Genomic DNA, 18,832 nt, shown 5'->3' with positions numbered 1-18,832 from the left:
TTCTTTTTTAGAGAAAAGTTCATATTCTATTATTATTGTTATTAATATTATTATCATAAATAAGAGATACATAAAAAAAAATTTAACTAATTCAAATAAACATAATTAAAAAAGTTATCCCACATTGATATTCTAAAAGAAGAGGTATATAATTTTTCTTCAATAAATAGCAACATCATTAAGAATTTTTTTGAGCTTAAAACCTACATTCAAAACAAAGTTTGGGTTTGATCAGAACTACCGGTTTTAACCATAGATATTTACAAAATTTTAATTAGTTTTTTTTTCTAATTTTACCTAAGTTTTTAAAAATGCGGTTTTAATAGCTAATCCAGATTGGCTTGTCAATCGATTCTCGATTACACTTCACAAAGTTGTCGGCTAAACTCATTGATATCGGCCAAAGACGATATTTTTATAGTTTCAATTATTATTATTATTGTTGTGTATGTTTTAGACAATATTTTATATTAATCTTTTATAAATGCCATATTTTTTTAGTTCGCCTAAAGCCACCACAGATCTAAGCACGGTACTGTCGGAGCCATTACTGATCCCGACGAAGGTCTCTACTCTGTCGTTGAACACTTTGAAATAAATGATATTAATATAAATAAACTGACAGTTGTTGTGGGATAAAAACGATTACAGCGCAAGCTTTGAACTTAATCTTCGCTGCATGGAAGATCAGGGCAACGAAGGAATGGAACATCAGCGGCGAACTTTGCTCCGGCGCCGCCATTGACGAGAGCATCACCATCGACGACAAAGCCTACAACCCTTTCATCAAATGCCGATGCATTTTCCACAACTCCACAATCTGTCGTATCACCGCCCTGTACACTACAGCCTCTCTTTCTATTTTTGTTTCTGTCTTAATTTGTGCATTCACTCACTGAATATTATTGCCATGTTGTTTGTTTCACTTCCACAGCAAGGTTTTTGCGATAGATGTTATAGGACCTATACCTCCACAGCTCTGGACTTTGACCTACCTCACCAATCTGTATGGACTTAACTTTTTCTTTTTCTTATCATCATCTTGAAAAAGAAAAATAGAGCCTGTAAATGCATTCATATTGTATGTACATCAAAAATCACATGCCTCTTTCTTTCAGGAACCTGGGTCAAAATTTTCTTACAGGCTCCATTTCTCCTGCAATTGGAAATTTGACTCGAATGGAATGGATGTAAGGCTGTTGAGTAAATGAAACCTTATTCTTCCTCTTCTTTTAATCTCTCTTTCTTGTCTCTCACGCTTCAACTGTTTCTAGAACTTTTTGGGGTCAATGCCTTGTCTGGCCCCATTCCCAAGGAAATTGGTTTGCTTACAGAATTGAGATCGCTGTAAGCTTCCTTATTATTTAATATCACAAATGCCAGGTTTTGATGCTTCCTAAATATTAAACCTATCTTGTATATATTTTCTACATGCAGTGGTATTGGTTTAAATAATTTTTCCGGTTCTATACCAGCTGAGATTGGGAATTGTACAAAACTACTGAAAATGTGAGAATGTACAAACTACTTTTATGTATTCATTTCAAAATAACCTTTCAAAATCATCTAGTGTTGTAAGCATTTCTTACATTTTTAATTCAGATATGAAAACTTAATGATATAACCTTTCAAAATCATCTAGTGTTGTAAGCATTTCTTACATTTTATTGCAGATACTTGGGAATTTCTGGACTTAGAGGGGAAATACCTTCATCATTTGCTAATCTTGTAGATCTGGAAGACGCGTAAGATTTTATTCTTATTAAATTCGCATATAATTAAGTTTTATTGTTGGATTTCTACATTTTTGTAATTTATTTATACTACTTTACATTATTTTATTTTTTTTAGTTTTGCCGTGGGGTGATTGTTTCCTTCATGTTTGTACCAGTTGGATTCACGATATGGACGTTTCTGGTCCGATACCGGAATTTATAGGCAAATGGACCAAACTTACTATCTTGTAAGAATGATCTCACTGTCATATACTTATACACATATAATTATATTTATATATATATATATATATATCTAATGTATTTGTTACATTACTCTTGTTTTTATATCTTTTATCTTAATGTTTACTTTTAGTGGAAAGTTCTTCATGGCATTTAAACTTTGGGATTCAGCGATTGCTACCATGATTTAATGCAGGAAAATTCTCGGAACTGGCTTGAGTGGTCCGATACCGTTGTCATTTTCCAATTTAACTTCTTTGAGAGAACTGTATGTGTTGTCGCATTGGTGTCAGAATCGTTCTTGTTTACTATATCCCTTTCTTTCCTCTCTCCTCCTCATAATCCTATCCAAAATGTAGGAGTCTTGGTGATATATCCAATATTGGAAGCTCTTCTCTTGAATTCATCAAAGGCATGAAATCTCTAAGTATATTGTAAGGCAACAATTCTACTCTAATTCATGAACTGTTTCCTCCTCCCTTCTTACGTGTATTTGAAACTGATGAAATGTGTCGCAGAGTATTGAGGAACAGCAATCTCACTGGGACAATACCCTCTAATATTGGGAAAAACTCAAATTTGCAACAAGTGTAAGTAGAACATACTTCCGCGTTTTTCAGTCTTTTCTGTAAAACGAGGGAGATGATTTGTGAAAGTCACTGCGTTAACCAAGAAGTTGTGGTGGGGTGGTTCTTTTCTAGTGGAATATTTGATTTTGTGAGTCTAGACCAGGAATCGAGTCTCCCTAAATGCGGAATTGTCATATTATTAACTCTTGGCCACCCAACATGTGGGCTGCTACTGGGCTTACATGAAAAAATGCTAGACCTAAGGTGAATTAGTCTGGGTCCGAAGAGCCTGAGATTTACCTCCGGATAACAAAAAAAAAAGTCACTGCGAGAATACGAAGTTATCTTTACATTGCTGATAATATTATTTCTCCTTTTCCCCATTCATTGAACTTAATGTGTTACCGTGTAATTTGTGTCTGTTTTCCAGTGATTTAAGCTTCAACAAACTACATGGACCAATTCCGGCTTCACTTTTAAACTTAAACCAACTTACTCACTTGTAAGTTTTTTACTTCTTTCGGTTCTTTATGATAGTATCTACCACTGATAACTGTGGAAAAAACTTTGTTGTCTTCATATTAGGTTTCTAGGAAATAACACGTTGGACGGTTCTTTGCCCACTCAAAAGAGCCAGACGTTGCGCAATATGTGAGTTACAAAGTACTTTATTATTGATCATTTTTTAAAATCAAACTTAAGTTTTCTGAACTTCCAACTCAAAACCAATTGACAATGAACAGATTAGTCCAAATTTCTTATATAATAATGTTAATCCCTTTAAACTTCCGATGTGGAATTCTAATTAGCCCCTTTGCGATGATGACTTTTATTGGGTCAACAAACAAAGCTCTGATACATTGTTAGGTTTCCTTGACTTCCAATTCAAAATTAATTGACAATAAGTTGACTAACCCAAATTTCTTATACACTAGTGTTAGTCCCTTTAAACTTTCGATGTGAAATTCTAACAGTATAAAATCCTGATATAGACTCAAGTTTTGTACAACCTATAAGCCAGATTTATTGGGATGGCATTTCACAAAAACCAGAAAATATTCGATAAAATCAGGCTACAAAATCTAACATAATGTACGAGAAAGAGATTCCAAAGAGGTATATGGGCCAGGCATAGAAACACTACAGGCTCACACTTGGAAATTAAAATGCTCCCCGAAGTTACGATATTTTATATGGCAGACAAAATCTGGATTTATCTCAGTATCGGCAAGGCTACTTTCTCGAGGAGTACAGTGTGATACACACTGTACGCGGTGTAGAGCGAAGGAAGAAACGATTAACCACGCTCTTTTTGAATGTCCACCTGCTTTACAAACCTGGACATTATCGCAGATACCAACACCTCTCCCCCCCCCCTTCTGGAGGTTTTCCAATGACATCGTTTTATTCAAATTTTGATCATCTATTTTGGCGACTCCCAAAAGAGATAAAAAAATACACAATTTCCATGAATTGCTTGGTACATTTGGAATGCAAGAAATGAGAAAGTGTTTTCGAACATTGATATAGATCCACAAATAACATTAAAAATAGCAGAAACCGAGCACAGAATTATGGGAGAAGGCTCAAATATCCGAACAGGAATTAACACCCACGAATTCTGGTCATACAACGGAATTGTCGGTACCATCAGAGTATGATGGATGGTGGTGTTATATTGATGACTCTTGGAAGGATATGATTTTAGTAGCAGGTTTAGGGTAGTATTTTTTTAAAGACGGAACTATGGAAATTACAATGGGAGCATAAAATGTAAGGCATAGTCTTACTTCTCTATATGCAGAGTTTGAAGCCCTTATATGGACTATGCACTGTATGTTAGAGAATCAAAAGACATTCATAGCTTTTGTAACAGACTGTTTGGACGTGGTGAAAATGGTGTTTAAACCTGAAGAATAGCTAGCTTTTAATCTACACTTGGAGGAGATTGTGAAGATGAAGAATAGATTCAACTTTTTCTCGATATCGTATATCTCACGTGCAAAGAATTTGAAGGAAATCAACATAGCAAAAAGTGCTTGAGTCTATCCTTATAATATTAATTATGTAAATTCAGTACCACTGGTTTGTTCGTCAATAGATATGAAAAAAAAAAAGACTCAAGTTTTGTACAAGATTATTAGGAAACTGTTTTGGATTATATAACGTATTCTGTAGATCCTAATAATCATTCTTCTTTTATTCTTTCAGAGATGTTTCGTACAATGATTTGTCTGGTAGTCTTCCTTCATGGGTCAGCTTACCAAACTTGAAACTGTAAGTAAACAAAACACTATATCTCTACTTATATTTCAGAATTTATTTGCATCCTTTTTTCTTATATGAAATAATTATTAGAATCATAACAAAACTGTATGTTATTTGTGCAGCAACCTTGTTGCTAATAACTTCACCTTGGAAGGTCTGGACAAGAGGTGATTTTATTTAGTATGTTCTCGTTGATGCCTGAAATTCCAATTTCATTTTTTCTTCTTTTTAAATCTGTTTTCATTTTGTTAAAAGGGTGTTACCAGGACTGAAGTGCCTGCAGAAGAACTTCCCCTGCAATAGAGGCAAAGGAATCTGTAAGTGTGACAGAAACATATCATCGTAATTAATCAGTAAAGGAATATGTTCTCAATGATGCATGTATGTTTCTGTTTCAAAAAAGAAGATTTGCTTAAGGTTTTCTTTGGTTGTCCAAAAAAAAAAAAAGCTTAAGGTTTTCTCTATTAACCGGTGTCTAGATTCTGACTTTTCGATCAACTGCGGAGGTCCACAAATACGGTCTGCTACAGGAGCAATATTTGAGAGGGATGACGAGGATCTAGGATCAGCTTCTTTTGTCGTGAGTGATGTTCAGAGATGGGCAGCCAGTAGTGTAGGATATTTTGCAGGAAGTAGCAATAATATATGGGTAGTCAACACTTTGGACTCAGAGATTTTTCAGTCAGCAAGACAGTCTTCATCTTCCCGAAGGTATTACGGGTTGGGCCTAGAAAATGGAGGCTATACTGTAACACTTCAGTTTGCTGAAATAGATATTCTTGGTACTAACTCTTGGAGAGGTTTAGGAAGACGACGTTTTGACATTTATGTCCAGGTCTTCTCTATTCCGCTTTACAAGTTAACTTTTTCGTGTAATATTTTTTTTACCGATCAATCTGAGACCTAGCTCCGTGTTTCCAGGGAAAACTTGTTGAAAAGGATTTTGATATACGCAAAACAGCTTGTGACACTACTGTCCAAGCAGTTCAGAGAGAATATAAAACAAATGTATCAGAGAATTACCTTGAAATTCATCTTTTGTGGGCTGGCAAAGGATCATTTAGTATTCCTGTTCTAGGTACTTATGGGCCATTAATATCGGCCGTCAGTGCAAAACCAGGTATTACAAGAACTGGCAAATTCTGTTATATCTAAAGTTTGTCTTTTTTGCCTGGTTCTTTTTTCTATCTCCTGATGCCCAAGTCTTATGTACTGTGTGCTATTCAGATTTTAAACCAACTGTAGCTAACAGGCTACCGTCAAAGGAAAAGTATAGGACTGGTGCTATTGCGGGTGCTATTGTTGGCCTAGGACTTTTGAGCATCTTTGCGGGCGTGGTTATCTTCATAATCCGAAAAAGCAGAAATCGTTACACAGATGATGAAGGTATAAATAACAACAGTGAAAGTGTTGTCGGTTGGATCTCGACACGGGAAAGGACAATTTGTTGCAGAAATCATAACAATTTCCTCAGTTCTGCATCGCAACCTAGTAAAGCTTTACGGGTGCTGCTATGAAGGAGATCATCGTTTGCTCGTATACGAGTACCTCCCAAATGGAAGTCTTGATCACGCACTATTTGGTAATGAACAAAAAGATGACTTATTTTATCGTTGATTCTTTGCCAAACTAATTTGGATGTTGCAGGAGGTAAAAAGGCTTTACATCTTGATTGGCCAACCCGTTTTGAGATATGTCTGGGAGTAGCCAGAGGTCTAGCCTACCTTCACGAGGAGGTGAGTGTTCGCATAGTACACAGGGATGTGAAGGCCATCAACATTTTGCTTGACTCTAAGCTGCTCCCAATAGTTTCTGATTTTGGGCTTGCAAAGCTATACGATGACAAGAAAACTCACATAAGTACTAGAGTGGCAGGGACCATGTATGTGTGTCCAAACCATCAAAATTTTATTCTTTGTAACAATACTATGGGTTTATTATAACACATGATGCTGTACCAATGCAGTGGATATCTTGCGCCAGAGTATGCCATGCGTGGACATCTAACAGAGAAAACAGATGTATATGCTTTTGGTGTTGTGGTTCTTGAGCTAGTGAGTGGAAGGCCAAACTTTGATATGAGCCTGGATGATGAAAAAAAGTATCTTCTTGAATGGGTATGTTCTTGTAGTTAGTTATATACAATTTATCGTAAATGGTATAAGCCGATATAATTGTGGTGTATATAGGCATGGAATCTACACGAGAAAAGCCGTGAAGTCGAACTAATCGATCATAAGCTGACTGAATTCAACATGGAAGAAGTGAAACGCATGATAGGCATTGCTCTGTTGTGCATTCAGGCATCTCATGCCTTGAGACCACCGATGTCAAAAGTGGTGGCCATGCTTTCAGGAGACCTTGAGGTCAGTGACGTGACCTCTAAGCCAGGCTACCTAACCGACTTGAGTTTCGAAGACACATCTAAACTCAAACTAAAGACACAGGGGCCTCTGCGTCCTACTCCACGAGCTTTGTGACGCCCAAAGACGGCGAAGTTAAGCCAATGCATGGAGTCAAGATCAAAGCGGGAAGATGACAATGTCTCCTCTATCTATATAGACCTTTGTGTATGTGACTATATGAGATCACTATTTTCTTCTTTTGGTTGGAGAAACATATTTCACTTGGATTCAATAATGTTTTAAGCACTTCATAATGAGTTTGTCTGCTGATGAAGTTGAATATTAGATTTTAGGGAAATTTGGTGTCATAGCTAGAAGACAAGAGGTATTTGCATGTGTGGAAACTAATTTTCACAGGGTGTGGAAAGTACCTAATACCCCCTCAGCTTCATTGGACTCTAACACGGTATATGTCTTATAACGTAGACATCTTTACACTTTTCTTTTTATCTGACAACTTTCTCTTTCATCCAGTTTTACCTTTATTTCAAATCTGTTTTTGCACGCCTTTATAGCTATGATTTGGTCCTTGAAATTCATTTTGAATTTCAAAATACATCTGCACCATCAATATTGTTCTCATCTCTGATTTCCGACGACTTCTAACCTTGGTGTACGGCGAGTTATTGTCCGGTTACATCTTTGCTTCAACTCTATCTGCGAGCCTCTTCAGCTTTATCGGCGAGCGTCTTCAGTTTTATTGTCGAGCCTCTTCAGTTTTATCGGCGAGCCTCGATATCCGAAAATGGTCGACAAGTCTTTCACACGCACGGAGCCTGCTTCCGCGACCAAGACCGAAAGGTACGTCTACTACTTTTTCTGGGTTTCTCCGTTTGTTGATGGGCAAAAATGGTCGTAAATGGTGCTGTGGTTGTACTGAACTCTGATTTTACTCCCAACACGCGCGTACTGTCTCTTTAATTTTGCAGATCTAGATTTAATATGTTCGCCAATAAATTACCTCTAGTTAGTCCGTAGAAATCGTTTCTGCTCATTATGAAATGGATGAAATTACATTCCACCTCCTTTGTCTTCTTTATCCGCAAACCGGTTTGGATATACGTTTCGTAGATCTCGCCTACCGAGACTGTCTATCAACGATCTATGTATCACAAGTAGTCCACTTTATAATAGTTAACTACTTGAAATACATAGTCTCCTATTACTTTTCACCTGAGTAGTTATTTACGAGAACAATAGAGTTTTCTTTATCGGTAGTTAACTAAGTGTCTGCTATGTTTTGAAGAGATTTGTTATTATCGATATTTGGGTTTCTTGATTTTGTAGATCTAAGTAGCTAACTATTTTTTTTATGCATTACAAGTATATAGTAATTACATTGAGTATCATTGTTAGTAATTGTCTACTCTTAACAATGACAACCGATACAATAAATAACTACAACATTTTCAGTTAGTCTACTTAATTACTATGTTCATGTAACCAATAAATAGCTAGGACATACTCATAAACAAATGGCATTTTGTTATAAAGTAGTTGTCTACTTATTAGAGTAGGTACCTATTAATATAGTCAACTATCTTATTTGGTTATACCTGAAACCACTTTTGTCGCCATTGTTGACTATTTTCTGATTTAACCATGTAGTAGACGTCTATATTTGGTTTAATATGTATTCAATTATTTTTCCTTTTTATTTGATAATTAACTACTCCGTAATACTAGACAATAACTTGTTTAACATGTAGTAGTCTACTAGTGGTAGTAGATTGTTATTGCAATAGTAGACTAGAAAGATTTAGTTGTCTATTTTTTGAAATAATATTTATTTCTCTGATTTACATGACCGTGTGGTAAAGATGGATGTGAGAAGCTGGATAAGTTGGATGTAATCTGTCTGGCTGGTGAAGAGATGAACTTTGACAAAGGTGATGATGAATCTGAGGGGAACAATGAAGTCTTGCATGATTTTGCAGTGGGGAGAAAGTCAACATTTTTCTTAGTTAATAGTCGACTATTAATGTCTATGATTAATTTATCAGAATATGCGGTTATGTAATAGATGATTATGTTTGGTTTAATATGCAATTATAGAAAATATCTTCCATAACATCTTACACTTTTAGAGTGAGAGGATGTTCGTTTGAGGCAGATGCAACTTTTTTATAAAAATAGTCATCTACTAGATAACTGTTTAATCTGTGCAAATAATACTTTCCATTTTCCTGTTGTAAACTTCATACTCATCGTGCCCGAAAACAGCCACCTACATTTAAACATAATCATCTACTAGTAGTCGTCTACTATAAATAAATGAACACAACAAAACAAATGAATGAGAATTTAAAAGGACGCCTATACTGAAGTGATAGGCGACTAGTTGGTATATGTCAATTTTTCTTGAACTTGGTGCAACCACAGAAAGTATCGTCCATAATGTCTCACACTTTCGCAGTGAGATGATATTCGTCTTAAGCAGATGCAGTTTTTTTTATACAAATGGTCATTTACTAGATAATCGCATACTCTGCGCAAATGATACTTTCCATTTTCCTGTTGTAAACTTCATACTCATCGTGCCCGAAAACAGCCATCTACATTTAAACATAATCATATATTAGTAGTCGTCTACTATAAATGTATGAACACAACAAACAAATAAATGAGAATTTAAAAGGACGTCTATATTGAAGTGATAGGCAACTAGTTGATATATGTTTATTTACCTTGAACTTGGTGCAACCATAGAAATCATTGCCCATAATGTCTCACACTTTCGCAGTCAGATGATACTCGTCTTAAGAGGATGTAGCTTTTTATGAAAATAGTCGTCTACAACATAACCGCATACTTTGAACAGATAATTATTTTTTATAAAAATAGTCAACTATGGTCATAAAGTTATCTCAGATTTCAAATGAACTTAGGTTTAATGGACACCGTGTATAATTTTTTGAGAAATACGAACTGGAAAGCCAAATCGCAAAATTAGATTAATTAAATCAATGCTGCATCACCTGAAGTTTAACATTGTGTTCAACAAAAGAATCAGAGAAGAAAAGGATGAGAAAAATGACGAAGAAGAAAAGAAGAATGTCGAAGAAGAAAATAAGTATGGCGGAGAGAGAAAGAGACAACAAATACTAATTTTTCTGTAAAATAAAAGAAAAAACATTAAAGTTGTAGCTGTTATCTTATAAAAAAGATGATATCGTTTTAATATACCAAGTTGATGTGGTCCCAATGTCTGCCATAAAAAGTTGTGTCTAAAATCAGAGAGCAAGGGTTAGGGGGTAATTTCTACATACTTTTTCAGGTTGACTTGTGCTATTTAGTGAATTGACCGCTTTTTAATGCTATTCTCCTAATTTGTTCTCTTCAACCTAATATTGATGCTATTTAGTGAGTTAATTGAATTTTTTGGCCTGTTAAATCTGTAGCCCATGTTTAAAGCAACAAATAGTTTGAAACCCTAGTGTATGTAATACTGAAATAGCTTCACCAATGTGCGCAAAAACAGAGTAAGCTTAAATCTTTTGAACGAGGGCTTAAATAGAGGCCAACCGTAGAGAGATTTATCACAAAGGGATTATATATGTCTCACATCAATGTGCGCAGGATTTCAATGGTTTGTATAAATGCATTTGCTTTATATTTTTTTTTCTTTTTTGTGGAAATTTTTAAATGAAAGGTTTTCGATAATCAATGTAAATATGCAACGTGTTTAGATTTATGTATACTTTCACCTAAAGCATATAGTACAATAAAAATTTGATTTTATTATTGATCAAAACATAATGTAGCTAAAATTTAATTAAACCTCCGAAGTATTTGTTGATATTGTATTGTTAGAATAGCGCGATCCATAATTAATCACACCACTCGATGTTATGTTGTATAACTAATTAAAAATGTCCATAATCATTTTTACAAATATGAACTGAAAAAGCTCTCCAATTTATATCCCTACGCGAAACCGTTATGACTCGACCCTAATGGGCCATAAATTTTGAAAACCAAAACAGTTTTCACTTTTTATTTATTTATTTTATATTTGAAATCAATATTCTTTTTTCAGTCATCTACCTCGAGAAATTGAGAAATAAATTAATTTTTAACGTAATTTATTATATTTTCTACTTTCATGAAAAACTCTACGGAATAAAAAATAAATTTATTTTTTGTTTACATGGGTATACATAAGGCTCGAGAAAGCCTTTAACGTTTAAAATTTTGAAAACTAAACCATACAAAAACTGAAATATGAAGATTGTCTAAGTCTTTGCTGATAAAACAAAATCAGCTTCATTATTTTTGAATCTTTGTAGTAAACGAGAACGGAAGGAAAACAAACTTGTGGCTGGAGTCCATCATTAATCACGAGTTCACTACTAAACGAGCATTAGTTATACATTACATAACATCACAACATTCAATTATCAATACTTTATTTTAAAGTGTTAGTATACGTATCAAATTAACATATATAAAAAGATGAACCTTATTCTATTCTTGAATTTTTTTTTGAGTTTCTACGTAGTTATGGAAGTTACTTAACGGTTTAAAACTTGACCAGTCGCATGCCTATTGTATCTATCGAAATAAGGCAATGATCGAATTGTAAAAGGCATGAATAGCTTTTGATATCAAAACTATTAACAAATCTTGAATTATATATTGTGTAATATACAGATAACTTAAATTTAGTTTACATATTAAGATTGTTTTATGCTTCCATAAATCTAAAACAAATCTGTAGTTACATTTTTCCCTGACTGAAAGAAAAATATTATTTAATTCTAAGAAAAAAAGAGAAAATATAATTCCACAAAAAATTTCTATTAAAAATCTTTTATGCATATACAAAATTGTTCTATGTTTACTTTTTTGTAAATTAATTAATCATTTTCTAAAACATTGTATAAAAAACGAACGACTGATACAATTCTGGTCAAAATTTATAAATGAAATAACAACTAACTATATATAGATTCTTCTGTCAGTCGTGATTATCGCAAATTCTCAAATTATATCGGTCAAGAAAAACTATAATATTCCCAAAATAATTGTATTTATTAATATCAATGCTATAATATCAATTACCATGTGTTTGATAAGATTTTGAATTATGTAAACTAATAAATTATATTTTAGACTAAGTATTTTTTTAGAGTTAAAAACTATACTATAAGTAGGGTCAAATGATGAAATAAAATATATTATGATAGAAACTAATATATTTTTCTTTCTCTGGTGTTGTTTGCAATTTATGACTTTGTTGGATCCACAATTTCAATTCTTCTTTTTATATATGTTCATGCAATAGCTTGTTTTTCCCCAACTCGGTTATTTTCTCAAACCTTCATATCATATATTTTTGAGAAAATGACTGAAAAGTTATCCGTAAATTTGGCCGGAAACACAGTTCCTGAACGCATTGGTGATATTTCAGTTCTGCTAATCGATAATGACACTATATCAATTGGATCTCTCACTTCAATGCTTAAGCAATTTTCGTATAAAGGTTAAAAAAAACTATTATTTTCTTTTCTTTTACCATTTATATTGATGTTGATCGTTTTTCAATTTACATATCAACTATATTGTTCTAAACATTTTCATTTGTTATGTTACATTCAAAAGCTCTAGATCTTGTGATTTTTATTGTATAAATCAAGATCTCTGAACTAATTTGAAAAAAGCAAAATCGCATAGATAATAATAACTTATAATTTTATTTACAGAATATTAAAGCTATAGGCTACTGATTGGTCTTGGATCTCAGTTTTGAAGATGATTTTCTTACAAACTTTTTTGTTGGAAATCCTAATCACCTATGTTTATTAGTTTGGATAATAATCTATCTTATATATTGGATACAATTTTGTAAAAACCATTGAATTTTAGTATAATCTATATTTTTCGGAATAAATATGAGATTTTGATATCTGACGTTATTTAGAAATGATTTTTTTTAACATGATTTCGAATGTTTGGTATTAGCCAAAAAAAGTTTTCAAATATTCATATATATATATATATATGTATATATATATATTGTATCATGTATTATGTTTTAGATTAGTCGATCATCAAATATAATTGACAATACGCATGTAAATTTCTCTTTTTAAATATTTTTTGTAAATAAATAAAAATCGATAAGAAAAAATTCAATAAAATATTTGAACTTTAACTTCTTATAATTTTTTATTGAGTACCCTAGATATTCGGTGTTATTAGGAAAATAATTGTTGAGTTTTAATACATATACTCTATATTTTTATCGGATAATCAGATTGTCATATATCTGGTTCTAGTCCAAAAAGTGCTTTCAAATATTATTATTATTATTATTATTATTATTATATATATATATATATATATATATAATGTACTAGGTTAGCCAATCATCAAATATAACCGAAAATATGTGTGTTAATGTATTATTTTTTCAATTTTTTATATAACTAAAAACTAATAAAAAAAAACGTTATTGTTTTCAACAATGTTTTTTTTTGGATTTTGTAAATATCTAATATATAAATTGATGTACTAGTGGTGAGCGTGAACATGGCAAGTGAGGCTTTATCGATGATCGAAAAACAAAAGGATATTGGACTTGTCATAGCCAACATTGAAATGCCTCACATCGACTCACATTCCTTCCTCACTGCTTTGCTTCACAAAGAAATTCCTCTTATACGTAAGTAAACATTTACACATCTTTCTTTCGTTTAATCTTTACACTGTTTGTTAGTTTCTTCCACAAGTTAAATAATCTATTTTTTTCGATGTTAAAGTGATAAGTCCCGAAATGGACAACAAGGAAGCATCGGATCTTTTAACAAAAAGTGCACATTTTTGTCTAAAGAAGCCGATTTCTGAAAACGACATCAAAAACCTGTGGCAGCATGTGGTACCTAAGAAGAGCCAAGAGTTAGAGAAAATCAACATCACTGAACAACAAGAGAAAGTTGTGGAGAAAAGTATACTAAATCAGATTGAATCTTTTAGAGAAACCATAAAGAGGCAGAGAACAAGTCAATCATCTTTGTTAGGAAGACGACCCTTCGTCAAAACATTTACAACCCCTGAAACATACCAAAAGAGAAATGGCAAAGCAATTAATGAAGGGAAAACTAAACCGGTTTACCCCACTGAGGCTGCAAAAAAGAGAGGGGAAGGAATAAAAATGGAGAGTAATGTTGGAAGACGATGCAATGTATGGACTCAGGACCGTCAAATGAAATTTTTAACAGCTATCTCCATATTGGGTGAAAAAGGTAAGATTTCTATTTCATTTTTTTGGGACCAATTCTTCTTTGTTTCTACCATTTGATTACAGTTCTTTATCATGCAGATTCTCGTCCCAAATCCATATTGAGCATTATGAATGACTCAGACTTGAATCTTCGCCAAGTCGGTAGCCACCTTCAGGTTCATATATATACACTTATATACAGTTTTCTTCAAAACATAATTTTGCTAGCCTTATGAAACCTTATTTTATTCTATGATTAATTGTTTCAGAAATACAAAGCTCAAGTTGAGCTAATGAACGATTCATTGTCAAAGAATGAATGGAGGTCAACAGATAAGACATTCAACTACCCTTCAGACTATGAATATCCTTTCAATGCATCCAACTTAGCAAAGAATATCGTTAAAAGTAACACAAAGTGGTATTCCCTGAAAAAGAAGGAAGCGTCCTCATCATCTATCGACCAATGTAAGTCATGTTTTTTTACTATATAAATACTTTTCACAATTCTACATAATTATGTATCATCTTTGTGTCAATATTGTCTTTTGTTTTTCTTGTATGCAGATTCATTTAAAAAATCTGCTGGCAAAGAGAAAGCGAGGATGATGCCTAAATTTCATCTAGGTGGAAAATTGGATCTGAGTAAGCACTCATTTTTTGATAACATGTTAAACAAGTCACCCATGGAAGCCAAGTCACCTTCAGCCACAAGTAACAACCCACCTTCCCATATTTCTTCTACCAATTATGTTAACAATAGTGTCTTAAGTAGTGATAATCCTCCTGTCCTTTCTGGTTTGCCATCAAGTGTTGGTGCATCTAACTATAGTGGCTTAAGTGATAACCCTCTTGTCCTTGCTGGTTTACCATCAATTGTTAGTGCATCTAACCATAGTGGCTTAAGTAGTGATAACCCTCCTGTCCTTTCTGGTTTGCCATCAAGTGTTGGCGCATCTAACCATAGTGGCTTAAGTGATAACTCTCTCATTATTTCTGGTTTGCCATCAAGTGTTAGTGCATCTAACACAGATGCATTACAGATTTGTACTCCTCATTCTGAACCAAACCCATTTCAACCTAGCTCATCTGTTCTTGAATTCGATTGGAACCAACTAGATCTAGACTCCATTTATATACCAGAGGCTTACGTTCCTCAAGCTGATCTGTTCACTATGGGAGAAAGTTATTTTCTTCCAGATCTAGACGTTACCATGAACCCTTTAGAAACCAATATGGACATGATAGATTGGATTCCATCAACCGATAATATTAGCGATCATGAAACCAATATGAACCAAATGGGTTGGGCTCCATCAACAGAAAACATTAGTCTTCCTGAAACCAATATGAACCAGATGGATTGGATTCCTACTATAGAAAAATATGTTCTTCCTCAAACTGATATGAACATAAATGTTCCTGAAACCAATACAACCCATATGGGTTGGGTTTCTTCAGGAGAAGGTTATGTTGCTTCAGAAAATATGATTCCTTCTGAAATCAGTAACCAGATGGGTAGGGTTTCTTCTGGAGAAAATCATGTTCTTCCTCAAGATATCATTTCCAGTGTCAGTTTTGCTTCTGGTCAGACAAGTTATGAAAACCCTTCTCAAACCAATACGACCACCATTCTCGAAACCAATACAGACCAGATGGATTGGTTGTTTTCTGAAGAAAGTTTTCTTCTTCTTGAAGATATGCCTTCTTTTGAAACCAATACAACTCAATCCCTTGAAATTAATATGGAAGATATGGGTTTGGTTCCTTATATGGAAGATAATGATGTTCCGATCGAAGAGCTGATTTCTTTTGACATTGATGTCAATGAGATGGATATTGACTATTGGTTGGGAAATTATGGCTCTTCTGAGGAAAATATTCCTTTGTCGACGAGGTATACTAGACATGACTCTGCCTTTAATACCCTGATGGATTCAACCCCTCACACCACGATGGAAGACCATGATCAATCACTTGCTATGAATCTAAAGTCATCAAGTCAGCAACATAATATGATGGAGCCCTGCGGATATCAGAATATGGGAGCCGAAAATCCAAGAGAGGCTATGGAGGGAGGAGTTCATTTTGATGATGATCCTGAGGACATGAGTTGGATCGATGAGATGATAAACGATAATGCATGACATATATATGTGTGTATATGTATATGTGTTTGTGTTTTCTTGTTGGTAAATGAGAGAAAAAAAAGTATGAGGAAAAACGAGGAGTGTCTATTTATTTAGTGTCGTTTTTCAGTGTTTTTTTCAGTGTTTTTTTTCTTTAATAATGCAAATGTATGTCATATTGGAGATCCCAAAAGGTTTTTCGGATTTTTGTTTGTATCATGTGGTTTGAGATTTTCTTTATGTTTTATCTTATTTTGGATCAAAAGTTTACATATTATACAAAAAAAAAATACTTTTGATTTGACCAAAATAAATCTTTCCATTAAATTCATCTGTATTAAAACCTATGACCAAGTAAAAAATGCTCTAATGTAAATTTGATATAAAATAATTATTTGTAATATTAGTTTTGGATCAGCAGTATAATGTTACATTATCTGGACTAGAAATATCAAACTCTTATTTTATAGAGTTTAAATATCATATATATATATATATATAATTTATGTTTTTAAAAAATATTTTAATATTTTGTATATAGTTTTAAAAAAAAAATGTTAGAGGTTTATGTAGCATCTCCACGTTTTTTGAGATATAATAATAACAAAATGTCTTTTACACTTTAACCTATCATTTATATCATGCAAAAATAGAGATGAAAATTTTCACCTGAATAATTCTGGAATCATATCTGAATTTTCTTTCACAGAATTTTATTCCGAGTTAAAGTTTAAATATTTTTGTAAACTTCGACCATCAACTTCTATATACTTCCATACTATCTCTTGGTATGTAATCTTAAAAAATGCATTAAATATAATTTTTATCATTTTGTTGGTGGTATATATATATATATATTTTTTCTTGGTGGTGTGTGAGAGGTAGGAAAAAAGAAAAAAAAAACAATTTTTCCCTCCTCTCATTCACTACCAAGAAAACATATATATTTTATACATACATATACAATAATGTTGGCAGTTCTAAAAGTTATTCAGATCGTTGATTAATGTACCATGCGCTTGAGAATTTAATTTATATTTGAAAAGTACCACTAGTATATATTTAACATTTTTGGCTCATTACTTTACATATTAAAATAAGTCAAATGCTTTTAGTTTGACCAAATTTAATATTTTTATTGAATTCAACTCTAGTAAAACCTATGATCAAATAATAAATGCTCTAATATCTTATATATAAAAGACAATCAACTCTCTCCAGCTGAATGACACATCAGCAATGGAGATATTGACATCTGTCAATTTAAAATATTAATAAATAAATAATTAAATAAATTTAAAGCAAATACATTAAAGAACATATAAATAAACATATATATATATATATATTACAATGAATTCAAATTGATTTTCAATATACAAAATTTATAAACATTATATAATACAAAACTTTTTAAATGCACCATTCTATTTTCTTTTTTAAGCGATTTAAACTTCATTTTCAAATTAAAAATATAATTGAAATTTTAATGCAAAAAATAATAAAACTTAATAAGTTTGAAGTTTAAAATAATCTTTTATAAAACTCCAACTAATAAAATTAGAAAACACAAAGAATATTAAACACAAAGAATATTAAACAAATGATTAAAAAGTTATTAAAAATAATAGTAAAAAGAAGGGCGTCTACATAAAAATATCATACATGTTTTTTTAAATTAAAAAAAGTTGGAATCAATAATATAGATAACCAAAAAATTCAAAATATAAAATTAAGAAAGTTAACAAATATTATATTAGTAAGATTTACAAAAATAAAATATATGAGAATCGAATAACAAATAAATATTTATCTCTGATATTCAACGTATATTTTTAAGTGAACGATTACGTTTTTATACAAAAATTAAAATAGTAGCTTTTTAATTTCTTATTATCTTGTAAGAAAAATTATACTACTTAGCACAATTAGGTGTAAAAAAGATTACAAATAATATATCATCAAGAAAAAAACGAAGAAAATATAATATTTTAAACACAAACGTTGATTATAAACATAAAATTCAATACAAATTATAAAAATATATTATTTAAAATATAAATTAAAACAAGATCTGCGCATATATGCGCGGGTTCTCTCCTAGTTGATCATAAATTTAGCATAAACTAAAAATAAAATACATTATAAAACTAGTGATCTTAAAATTAATATTTAATCTCAAAGTAGACTAACAAATTTATAAAAACTTGAGTATTTGGTAAATTTTAAATATCATATATATATTAAATATTATAATATTGTAATATATATATATATC

General features: G+C 32.2%; 1 protein-coding gene and 1 pseudogene across 1 annotated transcript; both read left to right on the top strand.

Annotated features, from left to right (window-relative positions):
* The first annotated feature begins 324 nt into the window (after positions 1–324).
* Positions 325–7,474, top strand: LOC18008711 (annotated as a pseudogene).
* Positions 7,475–12,546: 5,072 nt separating this feature from the next.
* LOC18008934 (putative two-component response regulator-like APRR6) lies at positions 12,547–16,572 on the top strand. The gene is made up of 9 exons (XM_024150577.1): positions 12,547–12,685; positions 13,721–13,867; positions 13,965–14,284; positions 14,363–14,447; positions 14,525–14,601; positions 14,695–14,893; positions 14,993–15,548; positions 15,933–16,357; positions 16,451–16,572. Exons 1-9 carry the CDS (start codon positions 12,547–12,549, stop codon positions 16,570–16,572), a joined length of 2,070 nt encoding a protein of 689 aa, XP_024006345.1.
* Positions 16,573–18,832: the final 2,260 nt, after the last annotated feature.

Source organism: Eutrema salsugineum, unplaced genomic scaffold (genome assembly GCF_000478725.1).
Source record: "Eutrema salsugineum unplaced genomic scaffold, Eutsalg1_0 scaffold_9, whole genome shotgun sequence".
Taxonomy (NCBI): domain Eukaryota; kingdom Viridiplantae; phylum Streptophyta; class Magnoliopsida; order Brassicales; family Brassicaceae; genus Eutrema; species Eutrema salsugineum.
Note: the sequence above shows the minus strand (reverse complement) of the source record. Positions and strands in the feature narration are given on the sequence as shown.

What these genes read in the sequence shown, in the direction of transcription:
- LOC18008934 (XM_024150577.1), top strand. Translation starts at nt 12,547, where the DNA reads ATGACTGAAAAGTTATCCGTAAATTTGGCCGGAAACACAGTTCCTGAA. An exon ending in TAAGCAATTTTCGTATAAAG is followed by an intron (nt 12,686 to 13,720) that starts GTTAAAAAAAAC and finishes TTGATGTACTAG; the next exon opens with TGGTGAGCGTGAACATGGCA. An exon ending in CTCCATATTGGGTGAAAAAG is followed by an intron (nt 14,448 to 14,524) that starts GTAAGATTTCTA and finishes TTTATCATGCAG; the next exon opens with ATTCTCGTCCCAAATCCATA.